We start from the raw sequence: 17,729 nt of genomic DNA on the forward strand, positions 1-17,729 counted from the left end.
GTACACATCTCTGCAAGTGAAGGGTCTTCCATCCTAGGTGTAGTCATTGAGCGTAAAATGCCATTAATCTGTTGTCTGGCTTTATATCTCTCTCCCAGTGAACAGAATTATCTGAGATTAAGGGGTACATTTACTAAGCAGTGATAAGAGCGAAGAAGTGAGCCAGTGGAGAAGTTGCCCATGGCAACCAATCAGCACTGAAGTAACATCTATAATTTGCATACTATAAAATGATACAGAGCTGCTGATTGGTTGATGGGGACATTTCTCCACTGGCTCACTTCTCCACTCTTATCACTGCTTAGTAAATATACCTCTAAGCCCTGTTTTGGTATCAGATATGCTATGTGTTTCAATTGTGCTTTATGAATTACAGTACTGTGTCAGAATCCGGACAAAGCACAGTTCAGCACCTCCTGGGGAGGTAGCTCTAGTAGCTTTAATCAGTCTCATGGCAAGCAATCAGGTGTGCAAACCAGGAGCCATCATGCTGTGCTGTGTTCTGACTTTTGAATGTGGCAGCTGAGTCTACAGTCTTGCTTGGTTTCTGGACTTGTGATAATTGACTGTTCAGTTTTTATTTAGGGATTTTCCTTTGACGCTCCTTTTTAGATTGCAATCAATATGACTCTGTTAGCTCTGGCAATTATTTGGATATTTACTCTGTGCTGCTTAGTGGAGGTCATTTACCTGTGCTATCTGGAAGATCTGCCAGCATGTCTCCAGTTTAACTAATCTGTGCTATTTAGAAAACCTGTTACCTGTCAGCATTTCTTCACCGTACAAGTTACCTGTGCTATTTGGAAGATCTGCCAGCATGTCTCTACAGTTCAATAAATCTGTTCTATTCAGAAAACGTGTTAAATGTCAGCATTTCTCTACTGTGCAAATTACTTGTGCTATTTGAAAGGTCTGACCAGCATAACTCTGCAATGCAATTAGTTGTACTATTTAGAAAATCTAAATGCTATTCTGAAGATCCACTTAGCTGTTTTCTATATATAGTTTTAGTAATATCTAGATATTCCTATTTTTTGGGCATATTCAGCCAATACATTTAGTTATTAGTGCCATCCAGTCAACCAGTACATTTAACTTGTGCTTTTAGTTACTTATGCCACCCAATCTTTCTGAAGTTTCCTGTTCCCTTTAAATATATGTGTCTGTGATCTTAAGCCTGCAGTGCTTAGAGTTAAAGTCCTGGGAACAGCCGCGTTCCAGTGAATGGTGGTAGTGCTGGGTAAGGGTGTTATTACAGGTAAAGTTTTCAGCAAATTGGTTCTGATGGCATAGGGTTATGGTAGGTGCCCATAACAGTGTGCTGTGGGAAGTTTAAACCTACAGTATTATCTGGGATCTGGTTACATTCAATGATAATTGGTAAGGTAAGGCATATCTGTTCATCTATTGACTCAAGTTAGAGTAAGGAGTGGTTGACTAGCTGCACAACTTCTGTAAGTGTGGGCAAGATAGGTAGGTTGCAGCCATAAAATCAGCTAAGTTCCTCCACTAGTTAGAGCAGAGGTTCTCAAACTCGGTCCTCAGGACCCCACACAGTGCATGTTTTGCAGGTAACCCAGCAGGTGCACAGGTGTATTAATTACTCACTGACACATTGTAAAAGGTCCACAGGTGGAGCTAATTATTTCACTTGTGATTCTGTGAGGAGACCTGCAAAACATGCACTGTGTGGGGTCCTGAGGACCGAGTTTGAGAACCTATGAGTTAGAGTATACATAAGATTTAGAGGGATGTTTTCGGCGCTGCATATTTGGATGCTTAAATATGCTAATGCTGCAGGAGGCATCTGAAAAAAAAAATGCCTTCTACCGGCATCGATGAGTGCTGCATCCAAAGATGCAGCATCAGATCATCAGCTCGACAATCGCAGTCATCACCCATCTGAATTCATCTAAGCTTACTCAGAATGGGCAACGATCTCTGGATTTGTGTACAACTCTGAATCAGGCCCTTTTTACATCTGTTTGTAGTTGGAGCTATGGGTTACCCACTGTTCTTGAAGGTTGTAAGGTAGCTTTTGCTCTGGCCGTATCAAGGAAGTCCCCACAAGTCACCTTCAGATCTGGCTACTTGATGTTCCATTCATAAATCCCTTATACCCCTTTTACACTGAAACCCTGGGTCCAACACGGCTTATTAAACACAGTTTCAAGCCGTGTCACAGCTGTTGAAACCGTGTTCACACTGCAGACTGGACCCGAGTCATTTGCTGTGTGACTTTTTAGCTCCTTAGATTCATACACAGTTGAAATACATTGCAGCTAATCTCACAAGCACCCTAATAAAGATAAAGGGAATCAGGCTTTATTACTTTTGATTCAAATATAAAAAGATTATGCTTGGGCAGAGGCAAGACTCTGCAGCTGACCACTGCACTTTAAGAAAAAAGACGTCCATTCAATAATGAATAACAATAGAAAAATAAAAAAATACTGTTGTGTAGAGCTGAATGTTTTATCTTTCTCTCTGATGAGTCTCTTTATATAAAAGTCCCAGAGTTCATCACCTACCTGTGGTTTTACACTTACTTCCATACCAAAATAAATTCACATGACACAAACAGTAGACATATGTTCTTAAGTTTAGCAAGACTGCCTACTGGAGATTAGAGAAAAGTCAGTGTTTATAGAAATTTATGGTACGATATAATAGAGCCCAGGTCCACAGGCAATTCTATTATGCTGCTTCTCTCTCACTAGGCTTTGGCATATTTGCAGTATGAGCATTGAGCTCTGATTCTACATTTTTTATTCCACCACATAGGTCTTCGTCAAGGCACAGGTGAGTGTGGTCAGGTGGTTTGCTTAATTCCTCTAGTTCAGAGGTTCCCAAATGCGGTCCTCAAGGCAACCCAACAGTCCAGGATTTAGGTATATCCATGGCTCAGCACAGATGGTTAAATCAAATTGACTAATGTGCTAATTAAGTCACCTGTGGCCAAGCATGGATACATTTAAAACCTGGACCAATGGGGGAACTTCAGGACCGCGTTTGGGAAACTCTTAGTTACATAGTTTGTGAGGTTGAAAAAAGATAATCTGTCCGTCGAGTTCAACCTATTTGTGTTCTCCTACTCTGTATTATTTACAGGAGTAATTTTATCTGTTGATAAAGTCTGCTGTTGTGTTGTATTTCCTCATTTTATTATAACTATGGTACGTGATCTATCCACCATAACCCTGTATATCCTTATCCATTAGGAATTTATCTAGCCCATTCTTAAAAGTAATGACCGAGTCTGCCATTACTACTCTCTCATACAGGGAATTCCAAACTCGTATTGTCCTTACTGTGAAAAAACCTTTTCGCCTCTGTGTGCGGAATCTCCTCTCCTCTAACCTAAGTGGGGGTCCACATGTCTTCTGTGATATTCTTTGCGCTAGTTATTCCAGTATTCATATTGCCATCGCTGGGTCAGGCCTCAAAAAGTGAGACTGTCTCCCCTAAAGTGGGTTTATCTAGGCTACAGATCTTTTACAGACACAATACAGTGGCAACAAGCCTCTCATAAGTATCTGGATTAGGTCATTTCACATTTATTGTGGGCGCGGCACAAAAAAATGCTCTACTCTGCTCTGTACCCAATAGCAAGAACACAATTTCATTCTGCATTACATACACTATGTAGACAAAAGTGACACATGATCATGAAGGTATAGAATGGGTAGAGGGGCAAATATTAGACTGGCCAGCTCAAAGTACAGATCTTAACCCCACTGAGAAATTCTGGGACGAATTGGAGTGACAGGTGCATTCTAGACTGACACGAACTTCATTAGTGTCGCAGTTGGTCACTGCACTTAAGGCAAAATAACAAAACATACCGCCTGCTGTTGTCCAGGATCTTGTGAACAGTTTGCCAAAAAGGATGTCTGCAGTAATGACTGCCCATGGTGGACCTACAAAGTACTGACGTCAATAAAATCTCTATCTATTAGACAACGATGCAAATTAATTTTACAGCTGTTATATATTCTTGTCAGGCATTATTTGTCAAAGCAGTGACAGTATGAAATCTCATTAAACATATAACCTCAAGTCTAAGTAAAATAAATCACTACCTAACAACTTATAGTGGATAAGCATTTAAGTAATACTTTTTGAGTACTATAAAGGCAGCAACATTAAAGAACCTAAGGGAAAATACATTTGTAAAAATGGAATTTCATTCTCATTGTAAATCAAGATATATTCATTTGTCAAACTGTGTTTCTGTTACTTGAATGTATATTTACAGCTTACGTGAAATCCAGGTTAGTAGCAGCAACTGTTATTTAAAGATTTCCATAGAAAAAATGGTGTATATCGAAATCCATTTACCACAGAATAGTCTCATGTTGAACATCCCTTTCTAATAATGTGTTTGATTCCAGGGTTTCTTTGCTCCAGTGCAGAACACAAACTCTATAAAAAATTGTTTGACAACTACAATCCATACATCCGGCCTGTGGAGAATGTTTCTGATCCAGTCATTGTCAAGTTCGAGGTGTCGTTATCACAGCTTATTAAAGTGGTAAGATTTGTTGTTTTTTGTGTAATACTGTTGCGTTTTGTTGCTCTGATTTATACTATTTTTATTGTTTCCACTTTTTATTCTGTGTAATGGAGGCTTCTAGGTAACTGTCTTGGCTTAACCTTGGTTTAAGCTGCGTACACACTTCTCCAATCCTCAAGGGATCCAGCTCCATACCAGACTGTTTACACACTCCTACTGGAGGCCTGGGGCTAGATGCAATAGGTTGTGATTTTGTGAAACTTTTTATATTTTTTACATAAACTCGCACGGTTTCTGGGAAATCGCAAATGTTGTAGGGTGCGGATACCTTCCTAATTGCATGTTTTCAAACATTACCAAAAATTGCAATGCTGAAATCGCATCCAGATATTTTTCCATAGAAATCAATAGAAATTGCAAATGTAATAGGATGCAATTTTCCAAATCGCACACAAAACTAGAGAGTTAGATTTGGGTGGGTTATATTGTTTCTGTGCAGGGTAAATACTGGCTGCTTTATTTTTACACTGCAATTTAGATTTCAGTTTGAACACACCCCACCCAAATCTAACTCTCTCTGCACATGTTATATCTGCCTCCCCTGCAGTGCACATGGTTTTCCCATTAGAGGAAGATTGAATTAGGCCCCTAGTGTGGTACTTATGGGCCCTACACATTAGGCGAGAACACTGAATGATATGAACGTTCTCGTTCATTAATGAACGAGAACTTGTTCATATCGTTCAGTGTGTAGGCACCAATGATGAACAATGCGCGGCCTCGCACTCGTTCATCGTTGGTGCCGGGTCGCTTATGCATGCAGGCCAATATGGACAATCTCGTCCATATTAGCATGCAGTGCTATGGAGCCAGGTGACGGGGGGAGTGAAGAAACTTCACTCTCTGTAAGCACACAGGCTAAGCGCACAGACTGCACCTACAGCTAACAGCATCGCTTATGCTGCCGGCTGCCTGCTGTGAAGACCTAAAGAAGTAAGAAGAAATACAATTTGTATCAGCGAACAATAATAGAATCTGTGGTAACTTCTGACACATAATTAGAGGTTTTTAGCTGAATATGAGCGAAAAATTTATGGTTTGGGTGGGGAAGGGGGGATGAGGGCGCCCACTTCTGTATTAGCCTAGGGCGGCTGGAACCCTTAATCAGGGCCTACACACAAATACTAAAAGTAGATAAAGAGAGCCAAATCAAACAAATGAGACTAAAATATTAGACGTGCTCATTCAGCCCTAGCCCTTGGGTGTCCTGTGGGGAGCCCTTTATTGAGGTGGTCCACACTGCACCAGGGAACCCCGGCCAGGGCTGACTAGTTGAGGATAATGCTATGGCTGCAGGGACCTGTATCACCTTGACTAGTGGAGCCCGGTGCTGGTTCCAAAAATACAGGCAACCCCTACGTCTTTTTCCACCCTTATTTTTGGAACCAGATCCAGCCCAAGAGCCTGGGGTGGGTTATGCTTAGAAGGCGGGGGGAGGGGGTGGGGCTGCATGTCTTTTTTTAAACACTTTTGGGTGCCAATGGGTCAGTTTCTGTCATGGCCCAGTACACCCACCATGTATCACGCATTCTGGTTGGTCTAAAAATCGCAACTCTTCTTTGTTTAAAATCCCATGTTTTCTTTACTAAAAAAAAAAAAGTTTTTAAATTGCGAATTGATGCGATTTTTGGCTCACTTCAAAAATCCCAATCTATTACATTTTGACCTTGGTCTCAGAGTCAACATGCAATCTGTGCATACACACCTATCCAGTTTTGCTGCAAATCTCCAATCTACATCTGCTGAAAGGATTGTGTCACCATACACATTCTTCCAATCTTTGGCAGACTGGCTGCCAGTCACACACAAATTAACATAATAATGGGCAGAGAGATACTGTGAGATACACAGCATTGGGTTCTCCTTCTATAATGTTAACCTGCCCCAAATTGATCAGCCCAGGGATGGAATCACTAGAAAAGTTAGAACCCCCCCTCCCCCCCATAAAAAAGATAAAAATATTTTAAAAATGTGGTCCTTTCACCTGAAGAACTAGCAGTCCAGGGCTCTACTTATTCTACTTCTAAAGCTGGGTACACATTGGCGATATATTGGCCGTTCTATTGAATGACCGATATATTGCTGTCCCGTCGGCCAGTAAGTACCAACGATATGTCTGTGAATGCCGTCATTCAAAGACATATCGCATCGGCCCTGCTGCACACATGATGACCAATATATCTACCGATATATTGGTGCATCGTTGTGTGTGTACTGGCGGTCAGCCAACTGCCCGTACACATGCTGCACAGGCCTCCGGTGATTGACGGCTCAACTGGGCGGACGCATGTAAGTTAGTCACTTTGGATCAGGCAGTGTGTATACACAATACACTGCCCGATCGGGCTATAGATATATTTGCAGATCCATTGATCTGCATATATATCTAACAGTGTGTACCGACCATTATTCTCAAAAGTGCTTAAACATTGTTGCAATCAGCAGCCTGATTGTTTTGCATTAAAAGTTTTTTTCAGTTCTGTTTTGATACTTATAACAGTTTATGTTAATACGTTATTGCTACAGTTCATTCTACATTAGTTTAACGGTATCCATACACTTGTGCGATGCCCCGCAACGCGACATCGTGGGGCATCGCACCGGCAGTTCAGGTGCGATGAAATTGCACCTGATCTGCCAAAGTGATTACCATGCGATCATGCGATAGATTGCATGGTAATCACGTGATGGACACGTCACCGCCAAGTGGAAGCGGCCCCAGGCCGCTCCCGGTGGATGCCCATCGCACATCGCAGTGCGATATATCACATGTGTTTTAAAAACCACATGCGATCGCACTGCTATGCGAGAAATATTATGTGCAGCACATAATCTCTTGAGACACGATATTCGAGCAGCGTGCCTGCACATCGCGTCTCAAGGTACCTAAAACGTGCATACAATCCTTTGATTTCTCTCACAGATGCGGTCGAAATCGAAGGATAGCACCTAATATCTCACAAGTGTATGGGCACCATAAAGCTGGGTACACACCTAAGGATATATCTGCAGATAGTGGTTGTTCATACACACTGACCAACCACCACTTCCACCTGCAGATATATCTGTTGTTGAGGACAGTGGCTGCGCTTCTAAGGACATAGGAACAATGTGTAGGATTTATAAATACTATATAACAGTGATGGGGGACCTTGGCACTCCAGCTGGTGTTGAACTACACATCCCAGCATGTCCTGCTACTTTGCTATTTGGCCATGCTAAAATTGTAGCAGGGCATGCTGAGATGTGTAGTTCAACAACAGCTGGAGTGCCAAGGTTCCCCATCACTGCGTATATAGGGGATCATTCCGTGTTGTTCGCTCGTTGCCGATTTTCTCAACTGAGCGATTAAGGCAAAAATGTGCATGCGCATGGTACGCAGTGCGCATGCGGTTAGTATTTTAGCACAAAACTTAGGACGTTTTCTGGGAGTGTGCGGAAAAACGCAGGTGTGACAGGGAAAAACGTGGGCGTGTCTGGAGAAATGGGGTAGTGGCTGGCCGAACGCAGGGTGTGTTTGTGACGTCAAACCAGGAACGAAACGGCCTGAGCTGATCGCAATCTGTGAGTAGGTCTGGAGCTACTCAGAAACTGCTAAGAAATTTCTATTCGCAATTCTGCTAAGCTAAGATACACTCCCAGAGGGCGGCCGCCTAACGTGTGCAATGCTGCTAAAATCTGCTAGCGAGCGAACAACTCGGAATGACCCCCATAATGTGGTAAGAAGGCTTGTGTCCAGTCTCACCACAATTGCCCACATTCTGGTGGGATCAGCTCCCTCCAAGGGAAAAGGAAACAAGACCTGCACATTCTGCCCCTGCAGTGGAGATTTATAACGCTGGGTTTTATGGTTTGCACAGCTGCAAGTGAAAAAACAGAAGTCTGGGTTTTCCAGCTCACTCAGAGACAGCAGGAAGTCAGAAGCAGGAGAGGAGTTTAAAAGTCCCATTAACCTAATGCACCGGCCACTGATGCCCGTTAGGGTCCAACAAGTAGGATGCAGTTTTATAGTGCCAGGGACTTATGACATTGGCTGTGCCAGGAAAGCATGGCGGACTGATTGCTGAGCAAAAGAACTGCTAAAACTTTTTATGTTTGTGTGCTTATTTTCTTTTCTCTTACGTCCTAGAGGATGCTGGGGACTCCAAAAGGACCATGGGGTATAGACGGGATCCGCAGGAGCTTGGGCACACTGAAAAGACTTAAACTGGGTGTGAACTGGCTCCTCCCTCTATGCCCCTCCTCCAGACCTCAGTTAGACTTTGTGCCCAGGACTGACTGGACACTCACTAGGGGAGCTCTACTGAGTTTCTCTGGAAAAGACTTTGTTAGGTTTTTTATTTTCAGGCAGACCTGCTGGCTACAGGCTCCCTGCATCGTGGGAGTGAGGGGAGAGAAGCAGACCTACTTCTTCTTAGTTTAAGGGCTCTGCTTCTCGGCTACTGGACACCATTAGCTCCAGATGGTTCGATCACTTGGTGCGCCTAGCTGCTCGTTCCCGGAGCCACGCCGTCACCCCCCTCACAGAAGCCAGAAGACAGAAGTCGGGTGAGTATGAGAAGAACAGAAGACTTCAGGACGGCAGAAGACTTCAGTAACCATGTACAGCGCAGCGGTAATGCTGCGCTCCGTGCTCCCACACACACTTCCTCCAGCACTCACAGGGTGCAGGGCGCTGGCGGGGGCGCCCCTGGGCAGCATGTTACTGAGTCTTCTTGGGCCGGCAGATACTTGTTCGGTGCCTCGGCACCGTTTTCGGGACCCCCGCCGGCATTTTCGTGATTTGAATTTGGCGGGCTGAAGCGCGCCGGGAGGGGGCGGAGCTTAGCCGGGGAGCTTATCGGGGGGGGGGGGGGACACAGTAGCTGGTGCGTAATTGGTATTATTGGGCAGCGCTGGTACATATATTTTCGTTGGTGGGATATATGGGCGCTGGGGTGTGAGCTGGCGTACTCCCTCTGTGTTTCTCTATACAGGCTTCCTTGTGGGCCTGTCCCCTGGCTGAGGCATTGTATGTGTGTGTCGGTGGGTCAATACTAGGTGTCGACATGTCTGAGGCTGAATGTTATTCACCGGAGGAGGTTATTGGGGGGGCAGATGCGGGTCTGGAGTTGGCTCTGTCGGCGCAGCCGACACCTGACTTACTTGCACTGTTGAATACAATTAATTCTAATGTGACTTCTTTATCAAAGAGGTTAGATAAATCTGAATCACAGACACAGGTGGTGAAAAAATCCATGGAGGATGCTTTATCGCAGGTACAGACCCCTTCGGGGTCGATAAAGCGGCCATTTACTCAAGTGGTAGATACTGATACCGACACGGATTCTGAGTCCGATGTCGACTTCACTGAGGCTCCTTTACATCCAAGATTAGTTAAGAGTATTCAGTACATGATTGTGGCTATAAAAGATGTGTTACGCATTTCTGAGGAACCTGCCGTACAGGAAACAAGGATTTGCTTGTTTAAAGAGAAAAAACCGTAGGTGCTGTTTCCCCTCTCTCATGAGATGAGTACTCTTTGTGAAAAGGCTTGGGAGTCACCGGACAAGAGGTGGCAGATTCCCAAGAGGATTTATATGGCGTATCCTTTCCCCTCTGATGACAGGGAAAAATGGGAGTCGTCTCCAAATGTTGATAAAGCTCTATCTCGTTTGTCTAAGAAGGTGGCGCTTCCGTCTCCTGACACGGCAGCTCTCAAGGATCCGGCGGATCGCAAGCTGGAGACGTCTCTGAAGTTCATTTTCACTAATACGGGTGCATTGCTCAGACCGGCAGTGGCGTCGGTATGGGTGAGTAGTGCTATTGCTAAATGGGCTGAGAATTTAGCTGCTGATATGGATACCCTTGATAAAGATACTGTTCTTTTGACTCTTGGTTATATCAAGGACGCTGCAGATTACCTGAAGGATGCGGCAAGGGATGTTGGTCTCTTGGGGTCAAGAACCAAAGCCATGTCGATTTCGGCCAGGAGGGCGCTGTGGATCCATCAATGGAATGCTGATGCCGATTCCAAGAGAGCTATGGAAGCGTTACCCTTTAAAGGTAATGTCCTGTTTGGGGAAGGCTTGGCGGACCTGTTTTCTACCGCGACGGCGGGTAAGTCGTCTTTTCTTCCCTATGTTCCCACACAACACAAAAAGCCACCACATCAGCAGATTCAGTCCTTTCGTCCAAATAAATACAGGTGAGGAAAAGGTTCGTCCTTTCTCGCTTCAAAAGGTAGAGGAAGAGGAAAGAAGTCGCCTGCAGTGTCAGGCGCCCAGGACCAGAAGTCCGCCGCTGCCGCTACCAAGTCCACCGCATGAGGCTGGGGCTTCCCTGGGGGAGTCTGTACCGGTGGGGGGCCGTCTGCAGTTCTTCAGTCGGGTCTGGGTCCAATCGGACTTGGATCCGTGGGTTCTAGAGATTGTATCTCAGGGCTACAAGCTGGAGTTTCAGGAGACGCCCCCTCACCGGTTTTTCATGTCGACCCTACCAGTGTCTCTTCCGGACAGGGAGGTCGTGCTGGCAGCAATACAAAAGTTGTGTCTACAGAGGGTCATTGTTCCCGTTCCCCCGTCTCAACGGGGGGAGGGGTTCTACTGAAGCCTTTTTGTGATGCCGAAACCGGACGGTTCGATCAGACCGATTCTGAACCTAAAGTCCCTCAATCCAAACTTGAAAGTTTTCAAGTTCAAGATGGAATCTCTTTGAGCGGTGATTGCCAGCCTAGAAGGGGGGGATTTTATGGCGTCAGTGGACATAAAGGATGCCTACTTACACGTCCCGATTTATCCTCCGCATCAAGCTTTCCTAAGGTTTGCGGTACAGGATTCTCATTACCAATTTTTAGACGTTGCCGTTTGGGCTTTCCACGGCCCCGAGGATTTTCACCAAGGTCATGGCAGAAATGATGGTTCTCCTTCGCAGGCAAGGGGTTACAATTATCCCGTACTTGGACGATCTCCTGATAAAGGCGAGGTCCAAGGAACGCTTGCTGAGGAGTGTGAATTTGGTACTGTTGCTGCTCCGGCAGCACGGTTGGGTGCTAAATTTGCTGAAATCTCAGTTGATTCCGGCCACTCGGCTGTCTTTTCTGGGCATGATTCTGGACACGGAGTTACGAAGAGTATTTCTTCCAGAAGAAAAAGCTCTAGAACTGCAGTCGATGGTCAGGGAACTTCTGCGGCCGAAGAGTGTGTCCATCCATCACTGTACTCGGGTTCTGGGGAAAATGGTTGCGGCGTACGAAGCCATTCCGTTTGGCAGGTTTCATGCCCGGGTGTTTCAGTGGGATTTGCTGAGCAAATGGTCCGGGTCTCACCTGCACATGCACCGGAAGATAAGCCTAGCTCCCAGAGCCAGAATTTCTCTCCTGTGGTGGCTGCAAAGTTCTCACCTCCTAGAAGGTCGCCGGTTCGGTATCCTGGACTGGGTACTTCTGACAACAGATGCAAGTCTCCGGGGCTGGGGTGCAGTCACCCAAGGAAGAAACTTCCAGGGGAGATGGTCGCTCCAGGAAGCGTGTCTCCACAAAAATGTTCTCGAGTTAAGAGCCATTTACAACGGCCTGCTACAAGCAAGAAGCCTTCTTCAGGGTCGACCTGTCCTGGTACAGTCAGACAACATCACAGCGGTGGCACATATAAACTGTCAAGGTGGAACAAGGAGCAGAGCAATGGCGGAAGCCACAAGAATCCTTCACTGGGCGGAACAACACGTGAGTGCCCTGTCAGCAGTCTTCCTACCGGGAGTGGACAACTGGGAAGCAGATTTCCGGGAGAGTGGGCTCTTCACCAAGAGGTATTTGCAGAGGTGACAAAGCGTTGGGGAATTCCGTTAATCGACATGATGGCGTCTCGTCTCAACAAGAAGCTCCCGAGGTATTGTTCCAGGTCAAGGGACCCCCAAGCCAGTGCAGTGGACACCCTGGTGTCTCCGTGGGTGTTCCAGTCGGTGTATGTGTTCCCTCCACTTCCTCTCATTCCAAAGGTACTGGGGATCATTCGACGAGCAAGGGTTCAGGCGATTCTAGTCGTTCCAGATTGGCCAAGGGCCTGGTACCCGGATCTTCAGGAGTTACTGGTGGAAGATCCTTGGCCGCTTCCTCTAAGAGAGGACCTGTTGTTGCAGGGTCCATGCGTGTTTCCAGACTTACCGCGGCTGCGTTTGACGGCATGGAAGTTGAGCGCCAGATCTTAGCTCGTAAAGGTATTCCCGGGGAGGTCATTCCCACTCTCATTAAGGCTAGGAAGGAGGTTACAGCGAAACATTATCACCGTATTTGGAGAAAGCATGTTTCCGGGTGTGAGACTAAAATGGCTCCTGCGGAAGATTTTCACTTGGGTCGTTTTCTCCATTTTTTGCAGGCAGGTGTAGATGCAGGCCTGAAATTAGGCTCCATCAAAGTGCAGATTTCGGCTTTGTCTATTTTCTTTCAAAAGGAATTAGCTGTCCTCCCAGAGGTTCAGACTTTTGTGAAAGGAGTAATGCATATCAATCCTCCGTTTGTGCCTCCTGTGGCTCCATGGGATCTTGAGGTGGTCTTACAGTTTCTCATGTCTTCCTGGTTTGAACCTTTGCGTAAGGTTGAGTTGAAGTTTCTCACTTGGAAGGTAGGCATACTGTTGGCGCTGGCGTCTGCCAGGCGGGTGTCTGAGTTGGCGGCCTTATCTCATAAGAGCCCGTACTTGATTTTTCATTCAGATAGGGCAGAATTGCGGACTCGTCAACAATTTTTGCCGAAGGTGGTGTCTTTGTTTCTCATTAACCAACCTATTGTGGTGCCGGTGGCTACGGATGCTGTGGCAGTTCCAAAGTCTCTGGATGTGGTGAGAGCTTTGAAGATCTACGTCGCCAGAACGGCTGTTGCCAGGAAAACTGAGGCGCTGTTTGTCCTGTATGCTTCTAACAAGATTGGTCATCCTGCTTCAAAACAGACGCTGGATTTGTAGTACGATTCAGCAGGCTCATTCTTCGGCGGGGCTACCCGTGCCGAAGTCAGTAAAAACCCATTCTACCAGAGAAGTGGGCTCGTCTTGGGCGGCTGCCCGAGGCGTCTCGGCTTTACAGCTTTGCCGAGCAGCCACCTGGTCAGGTGCAAACACTTTTGCTAAGTTCTATAAGTTTGATACCCTGGCTGATGAGGACCTTGCGTTTGCTCAGTCGGTGCTACACAGTCGTCCGCACTCTCCCGCCCAGTCTGGAGCTTTGGTATAAACCCCATGGTCCTTTTGGAGTCCCCAGCATCCTCTAGGACGTAAGAGAAAATAGGATTTTGGTACTTACCAATAAATCCTTTTCTCCTAGTCCGTAGAGGATGCTGGGCGCCCATCCCAGTGCGGACTGTTACTGGCAATGTATTCTTGTTGGTTAACTTGGTTTATACACGGGTTGTGTATTTCTGGTTTTCAGCTTGTTGCTGTTATTTCATACTGTTATCTGGTTTACTGTTACTCCGGTGGTACGGTATGTTTGTGGGGTGGGCTGGTATGTTTGTAGCCCATAGTTTACATAAAAATACTTTCCTCGAAATGTCCGTCTCTCCTGGGCACAGTTCCTATAACTGCGGTCTGGAGGAGGGGCATAGAGGGAGGAGCCAGTTCACACCCAGTTTAAGTCTTTTCAGTGTGCCCAAGCTCCTGTGGATTCCGTCTATACCCCATGGTCCTTTTGGAGTCCCCAGCATCCTCTACGGACTAGGAGAAAAGGATTTATCGGTAAGTACCAAAATCCTATTTTTATATCTGTGTTTCCAGGCCTAAGCCTGAGTGTGCTTTGCACAGTGGGGGTAATTCAGAGTTGATTACAGCAGCAAATTTGTTAGCAGTTGGGCAAAACCATGACCCTCATTCCGAGTTGTTCGCTCGTTCTTTTTCATCGCATCGCAGTGAAAATCCGCTTAGTACGCATGCGCAATGTTCGCACTGCGACTGCGCCAAGTATCTGTGCTATGAAGAAAGTAATTTTACTCACGGCTTTTTCATCGCTCCGGCGATCGTAATGTGATTGACAGGAAATGGGTGTTACTGGGCGGAAACACGGCGTTTTAGGGGCGTGTGGTTGAAAACGCTACCGTTTCCGGAAAAAACGCAGGAGTGGCCGGGGAAACGGTGGGAGTGCCTGGGCGAACGCTGGGTGTGTTTGTGACGTCAAACCAGGAACGACAAGCACTGAACTGATCGCAGATGCCGAGTAAGTCTGAAGCTACTCTGAAACTGCTAAGTAGTTTGTAATCGCAATATTGCGAATACATCGGTCGCAATTTTAAGAAGCTAAGATACACTCCCAGTAGGCGTAGGCTTAGCGTGTGTAACTCTGCTAAATTCGCATTGCGACCGATCAACTCGGAATGAGGGCCCATGTACACTGCAGGTGTGGCAGATATAACATTTGCAGAGAGTTAGATTTGGGTGGGTTATTTTGAGAACCGAACACTACCGTACTTCACTACCCGAGCCTGGATCCAAAACCAGAACGAGGCAAAATGTAATCATCCCGCTGTCATGGGGCTTGGATTCCATAGGAGCAGCGCGTTGCCGCCATTTTCACTCCGGCATTGGAGAGTGTAACGAGAGGACGTGTCTCCATCCTCAGTATCTGTGCCAGTGTCTGTGCGGGAGGGAAAGTGGGATGGCGATTCCAGTGCTGTCTTGTGCTGCTCAGTCCAGTGTAGTGTCATATGCTGCATCAGTCCAGTGCAGTGGTGCTGTGTTGTCCTGCATCAGTACAGTGGTAGTGTCTTGTGCTGCATCAGTCCAGTCACAGTGGGGGTGTCCTCTGCTGCCATATGTCCAGTGCTGTTGTATAAGTCCAGTCCAGTGGTGCTGTGTTGTGCTGCATCAGTCCAATGGTGGTGTCTTGTGCTGCATCAGTCCAGTCACAATGGTGGTGTCCTCTGCTGCCATATGTCCAGTGCTGCTGTATAAGTCCAGTCCATTGCAGTGGTGCTGTGTTGTCCTGCATCAGTCCAGTGGTGCTGTGTTGTGCTGAATCAGTACAGTGGTAGTGTCTTGTGCTGCATCAGTCCAGTCACAGTGGTGGTGTCCTCTGCTGCCATATGTCCACTGCTGCTGTATAAGTCCAGTCCATTGCAGTGGTGCTGTGTTGTCCTGCATCAGTCCAGTGGTGGTGTCCCTGTGCTGCTGTATAAGTCCAGTGGTACTGCCGTATATGTCCAGTGATACTGCTGTATAAATCCAGTGATACTGCCGTATATGTCCAGTGATACTGCCCTATGGCCCTCATTCCGAGTTGTTCGCTCGCTAGCTGCTTTGAGCAGCATTGTACACGCTAGGCGCCTGTCCTCTGGGAGTGTATCTTAGCTTAGCAGAATAGCGAACGAAAGATTAGCAGAACTGCTACTAAATAATTCTTTGCAGTTTCTGAGTAGCTCCAGACCTACTCACAGATTGCGATCAGCTCAGTCCGTTTAGTTCCTGGTTTGACGTCACAAACACGCCCTGCGTTCGGCCAGCCACTCCCCCGTTTCTCCAGACACGCCCGCGTTTTTCCCTGACACGCCTGCGTTTTTTTAGCACACTCCCGGAAAACGCTCAGTTACTACCCAGAAACGACCCTTTCCTGTCAATCACTCACCGATCAGCAGAGCGACTGAAAAGCGCCGCAGGATCCACAGCAAATCTACTAAGTTTTTAGTTAAATAACTAAGCGCATGCGACCTGCGTGCCTTGCGCATGCGCATTTTGCAACAAATCGCAGCATAGCGAAAATCGGCAACGAGCGAACAACTCGGAATGACCCCCTATATGTCCAGTGGTATTGCCGTATAAATCCAGTGATACTGCCGTAGATGTCCAGTGGTACTGCCGTATAAATCCAGTGATACTGCCGTATGTGTCCAGTGGTACTGGCATATAAATCCAGTCCAGTGATACTGCCGTATATGTCCAGAGGTACTGCCGTATAAATCCAGTGATACTGCCACATATGTCCAGTGATACTGCCGTATATGTCCAGCGGTACTGCCGTATAAATCCATCGATACTGCCGTATATGTCCTGTGGTACTGGCGTATAAATCCAGTCCAGTGAAACTCCCGTATATGTCCAGTGGTACTGCCGTATAAATCCAGTGATACTGCTTTATATGTCCAGTGGTACTGGCGTATAAATCCAGTCCAGTAATACTGCCATATATGTCCAGTGGTACTGCTGTATAAATCCAGTGATACTGCCGTATATGTCCAGTGATACTGCCCTATATGTCCAGTGGTACTGCCGTATAAATCCAGTGATACTGCCGTATGTTTCCAGTGGTACTGGCATATAAATCCAGTCCAGTGATACTGCCGTATATGTCCAGCGGTACTGCCGTATAGATCCAGTGGTACTGCCGCATAAATCCAGTGATACTGACGGTTAATTCCAGTGGTACTGCCGTATAAGTCCAGTGATACTGCCATATAATTCCAGTGGCACTGCCGTATAAATCCAGTCCAGTGTTGCTACCATATAAGTTCAGTGGTGCTGTCCTGTGCTGTATATTATTTACACCAAATAAAGGGGTTATTAATATTTAATCCAAATAATTTTTACCGGGTTTGCTCTGTGTGGTGTAGAGGTACGCTCTCCTGTGCTGCATTTTGTTATATAACTCCAGAAAAATAATGGAGAACAAAAATTTGGAGGATAAAATAGGGAAAGATTAAGAACCACTTCCTCCTACTGCCGCTGCTGCCGCTGCCACTGCTGCAGGATTGGTTTTGCCAAAACGACCCTTTCGGGTTTTGGTTTTGGATCTGGATGTTTTTTGAAAAACAAACAAACATAAAACCAGCTAAAATCACAGAATTTGGGGGTAATTTTGGTCCTACGGTATTATTAACCTCAATAACATTCATTTCCACTCATTTCCGGTCTATTCTGAACACCTCACACTTCACAATATTGTTTTTAGGCCAAAAGGTTGCACCGACGTAGCTGGATGACTAAGCTAAGCGACACAAGTGGGCAGCACAAACACCTGGCCCATCTAGGAGTGGCACTGCAGTGGCAGACAGGATGGCAGTTTTAAAAACTAGGCCCCAAAGAGCACATAATGCAAAAAAAAAAAAAAAAGTTTCAAGAAGGAATTATCCTTGGACCCTCGCACCCACCCTTATGTTGTTTAAACAGTACATGCAGTTTAATAAACCCATAATTTCAGCGAC

The 17,729-nt window shown here is 46.1% G+C and overlaps 1 protein-coding gene across 5 annotated transcripts in view; it reads left to right on the forward strand.

The window, feature by feature from the left end:
• Positions 1–17,729, forward strand: part of LOC134932296 (neuronal acetylcholine receptor subunit alpha-3-like) — a 177,233-nt gene that overhangs the window by 116,709 nt on the left and 42,795 nt on the right. For all 5 annotated transcript variants that reach the window (XM_063926601.1, XM_063926603.1, XM_063926602.1 and 2 more), the window contains one exon: positions 4,395–4,534. In XM_063926601.1, coding sequence (XP_063782671.1) covers positions 4,395–4,534 — 140 coding nt within the window. The remainder of the gene's footprint in view (positions 1–4,394; positions 4,535–17,729) is intronic.

This window comes from Pseudophryne corroboree, chromosome 6 (genome assembly GCF_028390025.1).
Source record: "Pseudophryne corroboree isolate aPseCor3 chromosome 6, aPseCor3.hap2, whole genome shotgun sequence".
In the NCBI taxonomy this organism is placed as follows: domain Eukaryota; kingdom Metazoa; phylum Chordata; class Amphibia; order Anura; family Myobatrachidae; genus Pseudophryne; species Pseudophryne corroboree.